The sequence below is a fragment of the Mastomys coucha genome, unplaced genomic scaffold, assembly GCF_008632895.1.
Source record: "Mastomys coucha isolate ucsf_1 unplaced genomic scaffold, UCSF_Mcou_1 pScaffold5, whole genome shotgun sequence".
Taxonomy (NCBI): domain Eukaryota; kingdom Metazoa; phylum Chordata; class Mammalia; order Rodentia; family Muridae; genus Mastomys; species Mastomys coucha.
Genome location: NW_022196911.1, coordinates 49,046,126 through 49,065,905, shown reverse-complemented (window position 1 = coordinate 49,065,905; position 19,780 = coordinate 49,046,126). Strand labels below are relative to the sequence as shown.

General features: G+C 47.4%; 1 protein-coding gene across 5 annotated transcripts in view; it reads left to right on the top strand.

The window, feature by feature from the left end:
* The window catches only part of Slc22a4 (solute carrier family 22 member 4), a 45,407-nt gene that overhangs the window by 11,374 nt on the left and 14,253 nt on the right, over positions 1-19,780 (top strand). For 2 of the 5 annotated variants that reach the window (XM_031352265.1, XM_031352266.1), the window contains 4 exons: positions 8,228-8,331; positions 10,379-10,533; positions 17,701-17,872; positions 19,147-19,273. In XM_031352265.1, coding sequence (XP_031208125.1) covers positions 8,228-8,331; positions 10,379-10,533; positions 17,701-17,872; positions 19,147-19,273 — 558 coding nt within the window. Of the gene's footprint in view, positions 1-1,895; positions 1,972-8,227; positions 8,332-10,378; positions 10,534-17,700; positions 17,873-19,146; positions 19,274-19,780 lie in introns of those variants that run through there. The other 3 variants (XM_031352267.1, XM_031352268.1, XM_031352269.1) reach the window with 3 other exon arrangements.

Sequence of the window (19,780 nt, the reverse complement as noted above, 5' to 3'; positions counted from 1 at the left end):
CCAGGCTTCTTATGTCTGGCAAAGATATCTTTTGAAACTGAAATAAAGGGGCTAAAGAGATGGCCCAGTGGTTTGGAGTACACACTGCTTTTGCCCAGGACGAGGGTTCGATTCCCAGCACCCATGTTTGGTAGCTTACAAACTCCTGTACCTCCAGCTTTGGGAGATCCAGCATCATCTTCTGGCCTCCATGTCCCTGAACTCACACAGGCACATACATATAAATAAAAATAAATTAACACTGTTTCTGGCAGAGCTACATTTGAAGAAATCTGTTTAGGAATAAGTTTCACCAAAAATTTTTCAAAATGTATACTCTGAAAACTACAGAACATCATTAAAAGAAATTAAAGACATAAATAAAAAGACATCCCATGTTCTGTTCATGAAGCAGAAGACACATTGTCAAAATGTCAATAGTCCCCAAATTGATCAACATATACAATGCAAAAAAAAAAATTCAACATTGAGAATCATTAGAAAATCCTCATCAAAACCACAATGAGAGACCTCCTTATGTCTACTTGGTTGGTCAAAATTAAAGAGGTATACACCAGCAAGTGCTGTAGAGAATTTGAAAACCTGAAATTGCCACTTTGGAAAACAGAAAGAGAACTCCCCTAAGAGCTAAACATATATTTACCATATAATCCAACTATTACGTTACTATGGGAAGTACATTACATTTCCTAAGGGAAATGAAAATAAAATATATGTCTACACAAAAACTTCTACATAAATACGTAGAATGACATTAAACACAGTAGCCCAAAACAGTGCAATGTCTATACATTTAGATACCACCATGCCATATCAATATTATGAATATTATCCATCAATAAACAAAATGAAATACTGGCCCAGGCTTCCACAGCATGACGAACTTGAAAGCAGCATCTCACCATATGATAAGGGCCTATGGTAAAAGCCAGCATGCCAGGCTGAGAGTGTGGCTCGGTGTCAGAGTGCTTGCCCAACATGGAGAAGACCTTCTTCAGTTCTGCCCCTAGGACTACAAAACAAAACAAAAGCAACCAAATTAAAGACTGCGTTGTATGAACCATCCCCGATAAAGAAAACCACATGTTCAGATATTGGATGAGAATGTCTAGGCTAGAAAGAGAATTGAACAGGGTTGACTGCTACTGGGCTTGAGAGCTGGTTCAAGAGTGATGAAATATTCAAAAGCAGAAGGTGTTGGACTGGGGAGCTGTCTCAGTGAGTAAAGTGCTCGTTGCACAAACATAAGGGCCTGAGTTCGGATACCCAGAACCCATGTAAAGCCAGATGAACTACTATGTGTCTGTGATCCTACTGCTCCTAGGGCAAGATGGGAGGTGGAAACGGGAACCCCGAGAATCTCAAGGGTCAGTTAGTCAGGTGGACACAATGCCAACCAAAAAGAGACCCTACCTTAAACAAGGCCAGATGCCCCAGGTTCTCCTCTGACCTCCACACAAGAACCGTGGCAATCAGGCACCAGCACTATTACACAGAAACACACACACATACATACATGCACACATACACATACTATCAAGCAGAAAAACATGCATGCATAGATGTGTGTGCACACACACATACAAGTTCACAAAGGTTTGAAGACACCCACCGTGCACTCGATTCTGTGGCTACATCAAGAACTATAGAACTGTACAGGTTACAAGTGTGATTTCTGTTATGTAAAGTGTATCTCAACAAACCTATCGTTAACAAAAAGGAATTAAACACTCGGGGTTTTTGTTTGTTTCTGTTTGTTTATTTTGCAGATGGTCAAGCCAAGTTATAAGGAAAGAGCTGGGGTGGATGCCTATGTGGCTAAATATTGCCTCTTCCTTCCTTCCCGGGAGGAGGCTAACCTGAGAGGACACTGTAGAGACGTTGCTCATTCTTAAATGGACCGATGCTAAGTTCTTATTCAGTCACCTCTGCTGATTAAAGTCTGTTTATAGAAGGATTTTAGACCTTGTGGTAAGAGCTTTTCTAGCTTTTTTCATACTTGGATGGAAGAAGTTTTATTTGTAAGAATCTCTTTCCTCAGGTCAGTTTCACAAGTAGACTTTATTGTCTGTGCGACTTTAAGTCATGACTTTCCTTAGCACAAAGGTATGGGATGTTTGAGAGGGAAACTTTCCTTAAATAAGTTTGCTTGCACTTGCACTTCTTGTCCCAGGAGGGACTTGGGTCTCATCTTTAAAGATACCAGAGCAGGTGGACTAGGGAGATGGCTCCATCAGTAAGGTGACTGCCTTGAATGCATGGGGACAGTGTTCAGACCCCAAATGCCCACATAAAAACCTGACATGATAGTGTGGTCTGTAACCCTAGTGCTGGCAAGGTCATGGAAACAAGCAGATCCCACTGGCCTAGCCAAATGGCAAGCTCAAGCTTAGCGAGAGACCTCGTCTCAAAATATACACAGTAGAGGAAGACCTCCGCACGCGCGCGCGCGCACACACAGCCACGCCACGCGGACCTCTGGCCTCCACATGCACATGCACGGGCATGTACTTGCGTACATAAAACACATGCATAGACCTCACATACACACAGTTAATTTTTTAATAAGGAAGCAGGCTGATAAAAGTGAATGAGAGGCGAGGTCACGTTTGAGAAGTGCCAGTATCCAAGAAAGCCTGTGCTCTTTGCTCAGCATCAGACTGCCTTGCAGGGTTTCCGGTTTTGTGCGGGCCTCGTCTTTATGGTCTTTTATAGCTTCTGCAACAAGCTGAAACTGCCAGGCTTGAACTAGTGGGAGAGTTCTAAATCAAAGGTGTCTTTCAAGTATAGTGCTTGAAAGTATAGGTACTCCCTAGTCCCAGAAGCACACTTTGCTGTTACTCCTGCTTTGGTCAGTATTCATTCATCAACAGTTTTGGTATGTCTCGAGTGCCCAGCCCCATGTCGTTCTAGAGTCTACTCGTTATCCAGGCATAGGAACAGAACCCTTCTGATGAAGGATAAGGGAGGCTGCCTTTTTCATTCCCTCTAGCTAGAGAGCAAGGACGATGTAGCTCAGAGTAGAACCTGCTACTCACAAGGACGTTGCCCTCATGCAGACACACGTGCAGAGCAGGTCTGTCTTGCTCGACCTTGAGCTTTTATGAAGGAAAGAACTATGTCCTGTGCCTAACAGGTACCCTGGCCTGGGGCAGGTATTTAATGTCAGCTGAACAAACGATTAATTAATTCCTTTCATCAGTCCACTAAAAAAAGAATTTGGACAGGTCCCTTCATCGCTCCAATGCCTTCATTTATTCATTTATGAAACAAGGGAAAAAGAAAGAGTACCTATCCCATAGAGAGCTCTTGAAGCAATACAGCATGTACACTAAGCACCCAGGAGACTATAGTCACTGGGTGTGGTGGCACAGGTCTGTAATCTCAGCCCTTGAGAAGATCGGAAGTTCAAGGTCATCCACAGATACATAGCAAGTTCAAAGCCAGCGTGGGCTATTTGAGACCTCATCTTAACAAACAAAACAAAAACCCACTATGCCGAATGTTGGGAGGCACAGGAAGCCAAGAGCGACCTTTCATCTCTTCTTGTTTGTTTTCCTCCCAGCAGTGTAAGATTGAATCCAGGGCTTGTGTTTGCTGGGCAAGAACTCTGCCACGGACCCACATCCTCAGACTGTTCCTCATAGCCTTGTGACCTGGTTTTTAATCTATTGAAACTGGATTTGAAGGACATGATCCAGCTAGGTAGATGGCACCCTGCTCTGTTGTAGGAACCTCAATCTTAGACCCTGAGGATCTGGGGGTGAACATCCGGTACCCCTCCCCCTGCATAGCCTTAGCCAGCTGGTTGCCACATTTCACTCTTTCACCAGAGAGGAGATGGGGAGCCTGTTTTGGAAACAGTAATGTTTGGTTTAAAAGAACATCCCCGAAGGGATGCCAGCCAGCTGGTTACTGAGGCTTCCGCCTTTAGGTTCTGATCCTCTAACTGGAAGCATGTCTGTGGGTTTCTAACTGAGCAGTTCTGTCCCATCAAGAGAAACCGGTCTTCTAACAGATATACTATAGCATTGCTACCACGGGGAGTGGCTTCCCCAGCAACAAACCTTTGGGTGGAAGGGCTTCACTTTGGACTACTGCTTGGTTTACTGGACTAAAGCCCCACAAGCTGCAGCTAAGCTCTGTCTGCCAACCCAAACCCCTCACAGCTTTCCAAAGAGACTCCTTGGGCACAAAAGCTCTCAAAAGAAACTAGTGCCCCAGGTCTAACCATGGGCCGCCATATTGTTTAACCTTTACCTTTACCAAGGTTCTGAAAGACATGCAGGACCCCATATGGCTACTGTGTGTTCATGGCTGGTCGGGACACCTTGTTGGGCACCTCTTTCCTTCCCTGAGGGGAAAGAGATCCACAGCCATGGTCTCCAGGAAAGAGAGTTGCAGGGAGCTGGACCAATCTCACCCCCAACTCCAGCACCCATCCTTCTGTCCAGAGAGAACAGGTTTGATCCCCTCACCCGAGGCTAGCTTCGTGGTGTGCAACCTGTGTAGTGGCCACACAAGGCCACACTTGATCACATTGTTCTGCTTTGTGTGTTTTTAATTTTTCTTTCTTTAAAAGCTTTTTTTTTCTTTATTTTCAGCCAAGGGCTTGCGGTATAGCCCAAGCTAGCCTCAAAACTCTTGCTCCTCTAGACTTGTGCCACCATGCCTGGCTAGAAACCCTTAATTCCAGAGGTGAGGAAGATGACTCAGTCAAAAAAATGTTTGCCAAGCAAGCAGTACAACCAGAGTGTAAGCCCTAGAGCCTATGGGAAAAAGCTCAGAGTGTAGAAGTACGTTTGCTATACCAGCACCGGGAATGGGTAGACAGAGAGATCCCTAAGGCTTTCCTGACCAAAGCCTCAGGTCTCCTGAGAAACCCTGTCTCAATAAATAAAGTGGATGGCTCCTGAGGTGCAATACTTGATGTCCACCTCTAACATGTATGTGTACACACACAGAGAAGAAGAAAGGATGGGGAGGTCATCCAATTTTTGTACTTGCAGTTTTTGAATCATGGGTCCAGAAAGTTCAGTGTGCACTGGGACTACATATTACATAGAGTTCTAGTCACTGTTTTTGCTCCTGCTGGGTCTGGGACCTCCTCCAACTGCCTGTCTCTTTCCTTTCGGTCTCTTAAGTCCTTTTATTTGTTTGTTTGTTTGGTTGGCTTGGGTTTTCAAGACAGGGTTTCTCTGCGTAGCCCTGGCTATCCTGGAACTCACTCTGTAGACCAGGCTGGCCTTGAACTCAGAGATCTGCCTGCCTCTGTCTCCCAAATTCTGGGACTAAAGGTGTGCGCCACCATGTTTGTCACGAAAGTCCTTTCTTTGCCTCTCAAAGTCCTGACAGTGAAAGAGTTAAAAAGCAAAACAAAACAAACAAAAAAAAAACCCACAAAGCCGAGAACGTCTTCCTTGGAAGCTCTTGGCTTCCTAGATGCAGCTGGAATAGTGATGATTGGTGCCTAGCATGGTAGCACCTCTGTGGACGTAAGATCTGTTGGGTGCTGTGCATGGCTGAACTCAGTGATGGCAGCCTTCTCCCCATAGTCCTAAGTGATTGCCTCCTGGTATAACATTCCTGGAAGTAGAGTGGGCTTGCCTTGGAGATATAGTGATGTCTCTCTGTGTCAGGGTTAGAATTCAAAGCTGCCTTCCAAGCTGTGGCCAGCTAGCTCTGGAAGACGATACCCATTCATTCACGTACATCTCGCCTACTACTTTTGCTCCATAGGCTGACAAAGCAGAGGAGCCTGGCTGGACAGCAGTAGAAGGCTTGTTGTCTGTCTTGTCTCCCAGAGTTCATTCGGGGACCTCAGGTCCATTTTTATTTCTGAGTAATTATTTTTTAACTTTATTTAATTTATTAACATTAGTGTGGGTGGTTGATGGGGAGGGGGGTGCCGTACCATAAGAGTGCAGGTGAAGGACAGAGGACAACTTAGCGAAGTTGGTTCTCTCCTTCCACCTTTCCATGAGCTCCAGGAATTGAACTTGGGTGGCCAGGCTTACTCAGCAAGCTCCTTAACACTCTGAGCCATCTCACTGGCCCCATTTCTGGGTAATTTATAAAGAATGAAGGTTTGGACTGGCAAGATGGCTTAGTAAGTACTTGCTGTGCAAGTGCTTATGCACTTGAGTTCAAATCCCCAGGAGTCAGGTTAAAAAAAAAAAAAAAAAGCCAGGCATGGCTGCACATGTCTGTTACCCGTGCATTAAGGGCTGGAGACAGGCAGATCCTGGGAGTACACTGGCCAGCTAGCCTATCTAAATTGGGGGCTTCTGGTTCAATGACAGACCCTATTTCAAAGGAATAAGGCAGAAAGTGATAGCGGAAGACACCTGACATTATCCTCTACCCCCACTCCATATGTGTAGATGCACACTAATATGTATGTAATACACATATAAACATATAACAAACCATACATACATGCCAACACATGTATAGAACAAAGACTTATTCAACTCCAGGTTATGACGGTGGAGTTCAAGTTCAGTGGCTGTGTCTTGATAGAACCTTCTATCAAGAAGGTCCTCTTCCGAAGCTGTTGTTCCTTTGGATTAGGCCCCACCCTTATCACCACTCCAAATTCTTACCTCCAAGTGCCATCATTGAATTAAGTCTGTTTGCTTGCTTAATGCCTTACAATAGGGATTAAGTTTCACCTGGAAAGGAGTTTTAATGAACAGTCACACCATAGCGTGAGGTGAGGCAACCGCAGTCTAAATTGCCCCAGACTGATCCTTGGGTTGTTTCTGAGGGTTAGAGAGCTTACTTCCTTGTCCATGATTTTCTTCTGTAGAGCCATCTTTGACTCCCCAATCAGCATCAGGGGTCTGAAGTTGACCCTTCATGGAAGGAAGTCTCAAGGGCTAATTCTTGAGTCTCGGGACTTAGGCAAGCTGTTGTTCTGCAGAAGGCTTAATGTCATGATGCCCTCCTAAAGCGGAGCTGCCTGGAAAAGGCTGTAAAGCCAGCTCTCAAACCCCATTGCCAGGAGCGGACCCTCTCAGGACCGTCTAGTGTGACTCCTGGCCTGAGTTTTTATAACCTCCCTGACTTTCTGTTTGCCCTGATTGCCTTAGCTTTTTGGCTAATGATTTGTTTTGATTTGTTTTGTTTTGTTTTGTTTTACTTTAATTGTGTTTCGAGAAAGACCTCTCTATGCCACAGGATGAGATATGGAATGATGCATATGCGTGAATTAATTTAAATCAACTATACTTTGAGAGTAGCTATGGGGAATAAGAACAGAACTGCCCCACAGGCCAGAGGCAAGGGTCCTTCTCCTCGGCCGGATCACCTTGTGATACCCTGTTCCCATACATACTGCAAGTCCAAAATACATAAACAAAGGTCATCGAGCACACTCTGAAATCTCCGTAGCCTCCCTTGAGACTGCGTTGAATTGACTTCAGAGGAAATCTGGGAACAGAAACTCTAGCCGAAACTAGTTTTATGGATCTAGCAGCAGGAACTTGTTAGCTTGGTAGCAGCCCACAGGGCTTTGTGGACTGGGAGGGACCATACTGTTGGAAAGGCTGAGTGGAAAGGAGGGGAGAGGACTTGAGGAAGGCAGCTTAGACAACCCTTGAAAAGGGCGGGAAGGGCTAGCACAGTGGTCCCTGGAATGGGTCAGTTGCTCCATCGAGGTTTTAGGCGATCAGGGAGCCAACACTTTCCAGAGAAGTCTGATTTAAGAAAAATAAACTCACCCGGTACTGGGGCTATTTTCAATTTCCAGCAAAGGAGATGACATTTTACTTTTGGACCAACTGGCCATGTCTTATGCCCTACTTTCCTGGCTTTTCAAACCCACCCCCCTACCCTACCCCACCCCACCCCACCCCACCCTGCCCTGCCCCGCCACATGCTAGGCTGCTTCAAAAGGACGAGGATTCCTTTGCTTCACACTGCTTTGTGGTTGAGCATTCGCTGGCCTTCTTGATACATTATATAAGTACGTTGAGGCCATCTCCTTCCTCTTGAAGAGGAAGCTACATCTCAGTGAGGGACAGTGGCACACCCCCAAGCTACTTGCCACATTGAATGGCGGAGCCAAACCCAGAGCTATCCAGCCTGTACCCTTTGCACAGAGCCAGCAGGCTGGCACAAGAGAGGGCAGTGCACCTGGCATCCATCTGGCGCTCCTTGGAGTGGGGCACGGGTGGGTCCTGCTGGAGGACTGGGCTCACGTTGCATGCTGTCTTGTTGGCAGTGGAATCTGGTGTGTGAGGATGACTGGAAGACACCCCTCACCACCTCCCTGTTCTTCGTAGGCGTTCTCTGCGGCTCCTTCGTGTCCGGGCAGCTGTCAGACAGGTAAGGACACTGGATGGGTGTAGCTATTTATCATGTCAGCCTATCTTGACATAAGACCAAATTCACGGGCTTTCTACACAGAGAAGAACCCTCTAGGCACTGGGTAAATAGTAGGAGGATGCTAGGGCCTGAGAAGAGGATTACAAGTTCGATGTCAGCATGGATTCTATATCAAGACCCTATCTGACTAACTAATTAGATAAATCTACTGTGTAGTCTTGACTATGCCACCCCTACATGACAAGACCCTGCCTATCTACTGAGTGACAAACTAGCAAAGTAAATAAATAAGTCTTTCACAGACGGTACTGACGCGTAACTCTAGCCTCAGCATCCTGCCAAGCCCCACTCCTGTCACGCTCCCGGGCTGAACGCACGGGCCTTTGGCCAGAGAGATGGAAGTATCAACCTCACTAGAAAGTGGAGCCCTTGGACCACACGCCCTTCACAGACGAGGGCGCTGCTAACACCACTGCCTTACACTCTGCCCCTCAACTCTTGACAGGGTAGGGGGTAGGTGACAAGTCATCAGCTGCACAAACAGCCAAAAGCTAGAGTCAAGCCAAGCAGCCCCTGCTATGCACTCTCTGAGCCTGGGAGCTGAGCCATGGCTGGGCCTGCAGCCACAGAACTGACCCAGGCTGGCTTTTGGCCACCAGAGCTTGCAGGCTTCATGAGGACAAGATTGCAGTATCCCAAGTTGTGTTTACCTGCTCTAGTCTCTTGTGGCCACGGCAGGCAGGAGTGCTCACTGGCAGTGTTGGACAAGGTTTCCTGGGGATCTTACCCTCCCCAAAGCATTAAAGCCCAGTGGGAATGAGGCAGGAAGCTCCTGCCCAGGCCATCCTCCTCCCGCCCATGGGTCATTACCAGAGTGAAATTTTAATGCTTAAATTGACCAGCAACGAAACAGACATGGCTGAGAATGACATCACCTCATAAAGCAGTTGTTTTCAATTTTAGAGTCACATAGATACACCTGGGAAACTTCATCACACCCCAATACTCGCACTGCATTGCAGATAAATAAGACCTGGGCAAAGTGGGGTGCTGGCATGAGTGGGAATGCTCTTAACTTTCCCTAAGACCCGTACCGATAAGCCCATCCAAAACTGAAGAGATGTTAGATTGTAAAACTCTACACACACCTGATACCTCATGCTAGCCCGTCAAACAGCCAACTGTAGAGGACCAGTTGTCTCCACACACTGTCAGCTGTGTAGCTCACTGTTGCTGCTCGGCTCAGACAGAGAAGTCCACAGGCCATATCCCTGTCCAGCCAGGAGAATGGAGAGAATTCAAGGGCAGAATTCCAAGCAGGTATCCTAACTGAGTGCACTGCACTTACCCACCATTGTAAAGTCATGACGTCCTAACCTGAACCATTGTAAGTCAAGGACCGTCTGTCATTTTAAAAGCTCTCTGGGTGGTTCCAAGTGCAGCCAAGGTTAAGAAGCAATGGGTCTTGAGGGAGTTTCTAAACTTACACAATTCCCATGTGGGTGATAGAAGAAGTGTCTTCAAACTGCACTTCGAAGGGTTTGGTTTTGTTTGGTTTTGTTTGAGACGGGCCCAGGGTAGTTGAAGATGGTCTCAGATTTGCTATGTAGGGAACAGTGGCCTTGAGCTCCTGATCCTCCTGCCTCAACCTCTCAAGTGCTGGGATGTGCCCCACCACACCCAGTTTTTCCCATTCTGGGACTCAAAGCCAGAGCGCTTCCTTCATGCTGAGCAAGCACTCTGTTCACTAAGCCACACCCCACCCCAGCCCTCCTACAGATCCTTCTAAAGATTGATTAGTCAATGTGATTCTCAAAGAAGATGTCCTGCGTGTTTTCCAGAAGCAAGGCTTGGTACCTCGGAAGGTAGTTCCTGGGCAGATGGATGTGCCTTCAGGGAGGAGGCTAGCAGAATGTCACAGGGAAGGAAAAAAGAGAGAGGAGCAAACATACATCTGCCTTAGTCCTGACCCAAGACAGAGCCTCCAGCAAAGCTAGGCTTCGTGTCTCAACTGACCTTGAATTACAGTGTTATGCTCTGTCCCTAGGTTTGGCAGAAAGAAAGTCCTCTTTGCAACCATGGCCGTGCAGACTGGATTCAGCTTCGTGCAGATTTTCTCAACCAGCTGGGAGATGTTCACTGTGTTATTTGCCATCGTGGGCATGGGCCAGATCTCCAACTATGTGGTGGCCTTCATACTAGGTAGGAATCACTTTCGGATTTCGATGCCCTTCTCGAAACCCTGTAAAAGGTGAGGGAGGAGGGTGCCACTGAGTGTGCATCCAAAGTGTCCTCAGCCTTTGATACATGTGTGTGGTGGGGGAGACTGCAGATTTGGGCACCTTGAACCAGTCGCAGTAGGACAGGAGCTCACAGGGGGCCATCGGTATTGGGCCAGAATATTGAGCCACACAATAGCCACACAAAAGCAGAGACACGTTTTCAGGAGCAAGGGACTTGGGACAGGAAGTCCTGGGGGAGAGACAACAGGGATATGAAGTCCTTGATCTGGGCTATGAAGGCAGAAGGCTGGTGACCTACAAAGGGACTTGGTGGGGTTGATGGGGCATATACAGAGGAAGGAAAGGCACTTGTTAGGTGTCAGGATTTTGTCCCACCTGGGCAGATCTGCTCTGGCCTGAGTCTGAGGCCACATCCAGAGCATATGAGCTCTGCACGGAACAGCTGTGCCTCTCTGATAACAGTCCTGCTGTTGGAAGGCCAGGCTGTGGGAGGGCAAGTCATCCGTTCCTAGGCCTTGCGGGAAGGGGAGGGCTGGACACTCCCCAGCTTTTCTGGGGGAGGAAATGAGGTGAGCTTCATGGAAATTGTTCAGAGGTGTTCTCAAAAGTGTGATTCCCCACCACCAATATACTCTCTAACACCCACATTGTGAGAGGAGGTGAAGTGGAGCACCCACAGCACAATAAACACAGAGTCCTATATTACTTAGCACAAGCATTCCGGCTGGCCCCACATTATCCCAGTTTCTTCCCATTGTTCCAGCATAACTATTGATTGTGCTCTATAATACAGGTTGAATAGCCTTTCCTACACCTGGCTATGGTGGTTCTGATTGCTCTCAAGAGCCTATGACTCACTGGCCTTGGCCAGTTCTGTTGTTCTTATGTTCTGTTAGCCAAATACATACACACCCTCTGTCAGGTTGCCAAGGTGGAATTGTCCAAATTCCATTCCTTTAATTATTGGTGAAGGGCCTCTTGCCACGGGCCCAGCCTCGTGTCTGAGGAGAGAGGAGTCACAGGAAGAGACAGAGCAAGCAGGAGCCACATGGTCCCGTGTGGCTCAATAGGTAGCCCTATATGAAGCAGGCCCTGGCATGAAACGAGCAGTTCTCAGTCTTACGAGGATGGGAAGTGGGACAGGGGTTTTTCCTGAGGTTATCTGTGGGGATGCACACATGTTCTCAGGAGACAGAGACAGGAGAATGATCAGTTTTAGGATAGCTTGGGCTAGGTAGCAAGACCATGTCTCATAAAAACAAAACAAAACAACAACAAAACCCTCACCATAAGAAATTATTCTTTCTGTAGATGTCAGAGAAGTTTGTGTAGAAAGAAAAGAGCTGCAAGCAGTGAGTTATGTAAGACCTGAGAGGGGTGGGACATGAAAGTCCCTCTGGACGGAAGGACAAAGCCAGAGCAGCCCAGGCTGGGAGCAAGGAGTGGCCTATGACAGACAGCCTCATCATGCTTTTTATGTATTTAACTTGTGTGTGTGTGTGTGTGTGTGTGTGTGTGTGTGTGTGTTTGTCTGTCTGTCTTTGTCTGCCTATCTGTCTGTGTCTGTGTGTCAGTCTGTGTTTGTCTCTGTGTGTGTCTGTCTGTGTCTGTGTGTCTGTCTGTCTGTGTGTCTATCAGTCTCTCTCTCTCTCTCTCTCTCTCTCTCTCTGTGTGTGTGTGTGTGTGTGTTTGTGTCTCTGTGTGTCTGTCGGTCTGTCTATCTCTGTGTCTGTGTGTGTATGTATGCATAAGTATGAGCGCAGGAGTTTGGGCAGGTTAAGGCAGAGGGAAACACTGGGTGCCCTTCACAATTGTTCTTTGCCTATTTTTTTTTTAAATTAATGTTCATTTTGTATGTGGAAGGGGATGCGCACAAGCCATAGCACACGTGTGAAGAACAGAGAGCAAACTGTGGGAGTTCACTTTCTCCTCCCACCACGCTGGGCCCTGGAAGTCACCTCAGATGATCAGGACTAGCACTGAGACAACCAACTAACCAGTCACCTTATTTTTTGGCATAAGCTCTTATATTAAACGTGGAGCTCTCGGGCTAATTTACCCCAGGGGCCTCCTGTACCTGTCCCACCAGCATTGGGATTTCAGGCGTGTTCCACAGTGCTCAGTTCTTTTAGGTGGGTCTTGGGCACTTGAGCTCACTTCCTCATCCTTGTATGGCAAGCACTTTATCCACAGACCCAGCCGCCCAGCAGCAGCCACAGCCACAGCCCCCTCAAGTACCACAGCTCTGGCCCTGCCCTCCGCAGCCCTCCCTCCTCCCCGCGTGGCCATGGCCTCTCATGCAGGGTAGAGAAGAAGAGGGCCAGGTCAAGGGTGGGTTGGAGCTTAGGTGTGTCAAGTAATAGAGAAGTCTCTGCAGACGCAGGGGCCCCTGTCTGCTTGCATCCACCCTTCTTACTCTAGAGGGCTCAGAGGGAAACTGCTAACATTAGGTTCTGGGATAACACTTGTGTTATGCTCTCAGGTCTGAAGGCCTAAGACTGTCACTGAAAACTGAGTGTTCTGAGTGTTCCCAGAACAGATGGAGTCCCAGGCAGTTCCTGCAGGGGAGGACTTCGAGGAAGGACAGACATGGTGGCTGCTGGTTTTTCTGCAGCGCAGCAGCGCCCTCTGCTGTTTCAGGAATAAAATAGCTATCTGCATTCCAGGCTTTTTGTTGTTGTTTTTGTTTTTGTTTTTGTTTTTGTTTTTTCCCTTCAAAGCCAGATTTGAACCCAACAGATTTTCATTTGAGAAGTTCCTTCAACTTTGATCTTCCAGGATCTGGGAATCTGGGTGCTTGTGATGGTAAAAGTTCATCTTGGGGATTAATCTTTGTGTTGATTCCAGAGCCTGAATTGTTCTCAAAGCAGTGCAGAAATGAGCCTTCTAGGCTGCTCTTGTTTTTTCTTTTTCTTTTCATGAAAGCCATTATTTTATTGTGAATAAACACTAGCCGAAAGGGGGAAACCTGGACTGTGCTTGCTTTACACATTTTTCTTTCTTTCTTTCTTTCTTTCTTTCTTTCTTCCTTCCTTTCTTTCTTTCTATTGGATATTTTCTTTATTTACATTTCAAATGTTTTCCCCTTTCTAGGTCTCCCCTTTGGAAATCCTTTATCCCATCCCCCCTCTCCTTGCCTCTATGAGGGTGCTCACCCACCCAGACACTCCCTCCCGTCTTCCCACTCTGGCATTCCTCTACACTGGAGCATCGAACACCCTCAGGCCCAAGGGTCTCTCCTCCCACTGATGTCCAACAAGGCCATCCTCTGCCACATATGCGGCCAGTGCCACAGGTCTCTCCATGTGTATTCTTTGGTTGGTGGTCCAGTCCCCAGGAGTTCTGGGGAGGGGGTCTGGCCAGTTGACACTGTTGTCCCCTCCATGAGACTGCAAACTCCCTCAACTCCTTCAGTCCCTTCTCCAACTCCTCCATCGGGGACCTCCCCCTCCCGCGCTCAACAGAGGAATGGATACAGAAAATGTGGTACATTTACACAATGGAATACTACTCAGCTATTAAAAACAATGACTTCATGAGATTCACAGGCAAATGGATAGAACTTGAAAATATCATCTTGAGTGAGGTGACTCAGTCACAAAAGAACAAGCATGGTATGTACTCACTGATAAGTGGATATTAGCCCAAAAGTTCGGAATACCCAAGATTCAATTCACAGACCATATAAAGCCTAAGAAGAAGGAAGACCAAAATGTGGATGCTTCAGTGCTTCTTAGAAGGGGGAACAAAATACTCACAGGAGGAAATATAGAGACAAAGTGTAGAGCAGAGACTGAAGGAAAGGCCATTCAGAGACTGCCCCACCTGGGGATCCAACCCATATACAGTTACCAAACCTGGACTCTATTATGGATACTGGGAAGTGCTTGCTGATGGAAGCCTGATATGGCTGTGTCCTGAGAGGCTCTGCCAGAGTCTGACACACACAGAGGTGGATGCTCGCAGCCAACCATTGGTCTAGGCTGCTCTTAAAACCTCACTAGGCTTGCAAGAGTCTTAGGGTAATACAAAAGGCAAGTGAAACTTGAGCTCCTCAGAGCAACCTCCAGTGGATGCACCTCCCAGGGAAGGAAGTAAGACTCAAAGTCAGGGTCTGTGACCCTCTCCCACCCCAGCTTTCTAGGCCCCATGTCAGTTTCCCGCATAGCAGCCTCAGCCTGTCTACAGACTTTGGGGTAAGATGCTAGCAGTGGTTCTCCTTCATCCCCTGTAAAGAACTGCTCCCCAGCAAGGGAGGAAGTGGTGGAAGGACAGAAGGGGTGGCTGCTGGTTCTCCTGCAGCGCAACAGCGTCCTCTGGTTCCCTGTCTACAGAAAGCCTAAGCACGGCCTGCCTTGACTGATGCACGAATTCAGTGTTTTCCAGACGTCTAACATCAACACCCAACCACCACCCCACCCCACCCCACCCCGCCCCTGACGTCCTTGCTATAGCATCTCTTTAGACGTGTTTAAAGCTTGTTTCCTCCAGTCCCTCTGTTTCCCTTTCAATAAGCATACACCTGAGCCCCTGGGTCCTTGCTTGATCAGCCAGCACTTTACCCACAGAGCCACCTCCCCCCCCATTTGTCCGTGTTTTTTGAGACATGGTCTCTTATAGCCCACGCTGGCATTGAGCTAGGAATTTATGCGGCCAAAGAGCTCCCTGACTTCCTCCTTTCACTTGCTGAGTTCTGGGACTTTAACTATGAGCTGCCACTTCCAGTTTGTGCCACTGTTACATACACAGGACTGTAGACAAGTGGCTTCGACGCCTTATGTCTCAGTTGAATGTTTGTAAGATAAGGGTCAAAGGGATTGTTTATATAAGCATTTACCCCGAAGTAGGGCTTAAAGAACTACTCAGACAGGCATTGGCTGTGAAGGTGATGGTGGTAGTGATGATGATAATGGTAGTGGTGATGACAGTGGTAGTGATGACGGTGATGATGGTAGTGGTGATGGTGGTGATGACGGTGGTAGTGATGATGGTGATGGTGGTGATGGTGGTGATGGTGGTGGTGATGGTGATGGTGGTGCTGGTGGTGATGGTGGTGGTGATGGTGATGATGCTAGTGGTGATGGTGGTAGTGATGATGGTGATGATGGTGATGGTGGTGATGGTGGTGGTGGTGATGGTGGTGATGGTAATAAAGACAGTGACAGTGACAATGTTGGTGACTATGTACATCTTGGTTGTTGCTCTGTGGTTGTGATATAATTCCCTGACAACAAGCAACTTAAGGAAAGAAGGGTTTGTTTTTAGCTTACAGTTCCAGGGGTCTACTGTCTTTCATGGTGGGGAAGGATTGTGAGGCAGACATGACAGTCAGAAAACAGAGTGACAACATTTTCTCCCTACATAGGAAGCGTAGAGAGAGAAGGAAGTGGAGTCAGACTGTAGAACTTAAAAGCCTACCCCTAGACGGACTTCCTCCAGCAAGGCTCCGTCACCTTCCCCAGTGGTGCCACCAGCTGAGGCGAAGTGGCCAAACGCATGAGCCTGTGGGGGACATTCCTCATTCGAATGACAGCAGTGCATAAGGAAGGGAGAGGTCCTCAGAGTTAAAGAGCCATGAATCTATTAAGGAGTTTTTTGTTTTTTTTTTGTTTTTTTTTTGTTTTTTAGTTTTTTTTTTTTTTTGTACAGTCCACTGTGATCCACAGGCTTGCAGAGCTCTGTCCTTGCCTGGTACCTGGTACATGACCAAATCGTGCTGAGTGTGTTACTGTCTGCTCTCAGACCATGTCCCAGGGCTACGGTTTCTCTCCCTGGCCTCACAGATAAATGGGCCCTGTGTGTGTTTCTTTTCCATGATCAAATTCTCTGCTTCTAGATTTTTGCTTAGGAAGAATACACACAAACATACAAACACACACACACACACACACACACACACACACACATACCACATGCCCATTCATTGCCATATTATAATCCCAGCCAAAGACCTAAAGACAGCCAGGTCATGGTAGACTAAACTCATTCATAGAATAAGGAAACATCTGGAAATGACACTCATGAAACCCAGAGTTATCCAACAACACCCTTCGGAATGAGTCTACAGGCTGAAGGATGGCTCTGGGCTTAGAAATCTGGTCGCTCTGTGAGAGGATCGATCATGAGATGCCCAGCCTCAGCTCTCAAGAAACTGAAAGAAAATTACCAGAAGGGGAACCACTAAGGGTGTGGCTTACTTCCTCCTTCTCTGTCCAGTCAAGGATCGCATGCCATGCACCGGTGCTGTCCACATTTACAAATGGTGTTCCTAGCTCAGTTAATCCAATCCAGAAACTCTCAGGCATGCTCAAAGTCTTCTGGGTGATTCTAGATCCTTCGAGTTGACCATCAATATTACTAATGTTGTAGCATGGGCAAGTCCTATACAAAAAAAAATAAAGCTCTTGCTGTCAGCTATGTGTCTGCCTTCAGGTCAGAAGGCCCAGAGTAGATTCTAGAAAGGGCTAAAGCTCCATGACAGAGGATGCTGTGCTAGAATCCTAAGTGACGCCATCTCTGATGACCTGCTGCTCAGTGTCCTGCTGTGCTGCTTGCTGCACAGAACAGAAACCACATGCAGGTTTGGCCTTCTCGAGACAGAACCAATTGCATGTGGCCTCAAGCCGTTGCTTTGGTCACTGGGTATGTGCCTTGCACTTGAGCTGTCACCTACAGGGACTCTCTCTATCACTATCTCTTTAGAGTACATCACTATCTCTTTAGAGTACATCAGCTCCAGGGCTGGGCGCCAGCTCTGAAAAACTCCAGAGGCAGCTGGCTCCTGTCTCAGGGTTCAAGGACAGGGTGTGTCCTGAGAGCTGGGAGAGACACTGCTGTCTCACAGGCCAGTGAGTGTTCACATATACATGAGAGTTGTGGACGAGCCTTCACAGCCTGACTCCACGGTGTCTTAAAAGAGCCACTTCTTGTCTCCTGAACAAGACAGTCTCTGTGTCTCGTTGGCCTTCCTCTGAAAACACTGCACTGTGAGAAGGCAGTAGTTTTATTAGTAGAGCCCTTGTCAAACATCCACGGTTGAATCCCCAGCACTGGAAAGAGACCCCGTCTCAAAAAGGCAAATGTTGAAGAGAGCAGAAATGCTAATACTGCCCATTGTTTCGAACAGGAACTGAAATCCTGAGCAAGTCGGTTCGCATCGTCTTCTCCACATTAGGAGTCTGTACATTTTTTGCAATTGGCTACATGGTCCTGCCGCTGTTTGCATACTTCATCCGAGACTGGAGGATGCTGCTGCTGGCACTGACAGTGCCCGGGCTGTTCTGTGTCCCCCTGTGGTGGTGAGTACAACCGCCATTCCCAGCCAGCCCTCTGCTGTATGGCAGGCAGGCGCCCCAGAGATAAGCCCACCGCTCACCTAGCCGCATCTGCATCTGCACGCTCTCTACTGCAGCTCGCCCTGGTGCCGCCAGACGTCCAGGGCTCTGCATCTCAGTGAGTGGGCGTGTGCACTGTCCAAGGCCTGTCTCAGGAATGCTAGCCTTCTTCCAGAGACTTCCCACTCCAGTCTCCTGCCTACGTATTTCCATGTTGTCTGTGGAGCTGGTGCTGTTAGGTTGTGTCTTTAACTCTGTTTTCAGTTTTGGGCACTCTCCTTTCTTCTTTCTTCCTTTTTTCCTTCCTTTCTTTTAATTTTAAAAATCTTTCATTGCATTCTAAAATTTTCATTGACTCTACATCTCGATCACTGTCCCCCCTCCCACAGTCCATCCACTCATTCACCCTCCCCTTCTCTTAGAGCATAGATGCCACGCTCCCTCTGTGTCCCCCTCACCCTGGCACATCAAGTCTCTACAGGGCTAGGCTCTTCTCCTCCCACTGAGGCCAGACAAGACAGCCAAGTTAGGGGAATGGATTCCACAGACAGGCAACAAACAGCTTTAGGGATAGTCCCTGCTCCAGCTGTTAGGGACCCACATGCAGACCGAGCTGCACATCTGCTACACATGTGCAGAGGGCCTCTGTCCAGCCCCCGTACGCTCTCTGCTTGGTGATTCAGACCCAAGGGTTGACTCTGTTGGTCTTCCTGTGGAGTTCCTGTCCCCTCCAGGGCCCTCAATCCTTTCCCCAACTCTTCCATAAGAGTCCCCAAGCTCCATCCAATGTTTGGCTGTTGCTCTTTGCATCTATCTGAGTCAGCTGCTGGGTGGGGCCTCTCAGAAGACAGCCATGCTAGGCTACTGTCTGCAACAGAGTGTCCTTAATAGTGTCAGGGGTTAATGCTTGTCCATGGGATGAATCTCTAGTTGGACCAGTTATTGCTTGACCATTCCGTCAGTCTCTGCTCCATCTCCCATCCCTGCATTTCTTATAGGCAGGAATAAATTTTGGGTGGAAAGTTTTGTGGGTGGGATGGTGTCCTTATCGATTTACCACTGATAAACAATAAATATATATACAAATGTGTGTGTATATATTATTTATTTATTTATTTATTTAATGCTATATAGAGTATTTGTAATATTGAAATGACCTAGACATTTTGCCATGCATGCTCGCTAACATCAAATCCTGTGGTTATAAATGGTTCTGAACCACTGCAAATGAATTCCAGGTTTATCCCAGAATCTCCCCGGTGGCTGATATCCCAGAGGAGATTTGCAGAGGCAGAGCAGATCATCCAGAAAGCCGCCAAGATGAACAGCATCATAGCGCCAGCAGTGATATTCGATCCTCTGGAGGTGAGTGAGCACCTGTGTGCAGACATGCCTTCTGAGATCAGCTCGGCAGAGACTTTCTTTTATGGAATCTAGTGCACCTCACTACCTGTTAAGTGCCCATAATGCACCAGGCACTGCGGTAGGTAGCCGGGTAGTTACATTCTCAGGTAAAATCTTAGGAGGCATGGTGGGGCACACCTGTTCTCCACCCTTCTCAGGAGGAGGGGACCTGAGGACTTCCTAAGCCCAGATGCTCAGGGCCAGCTTAAGTAGCATAGTAAGATGTCATCTCTCTTTCTGAAAAGAAAAATCTACCTAAAGGACTATTTATAAATTAAGAACAATGTTAGGCATTTGTCTCTCTTTCTTTCTTTTCTTTCTTTCAACTGTCTATTCAATTCATAAGCCCAGTTTTTGATTGGCACGGGTTTTGGGGGGAGTTTTTTGTTTTTTGGTTTTGTTTTGTTTTTTGGTTTTTTTGAGACAGGGTTTCTCTGTGTAGCCCTGGCTGTCCTGGAACTCACTCTG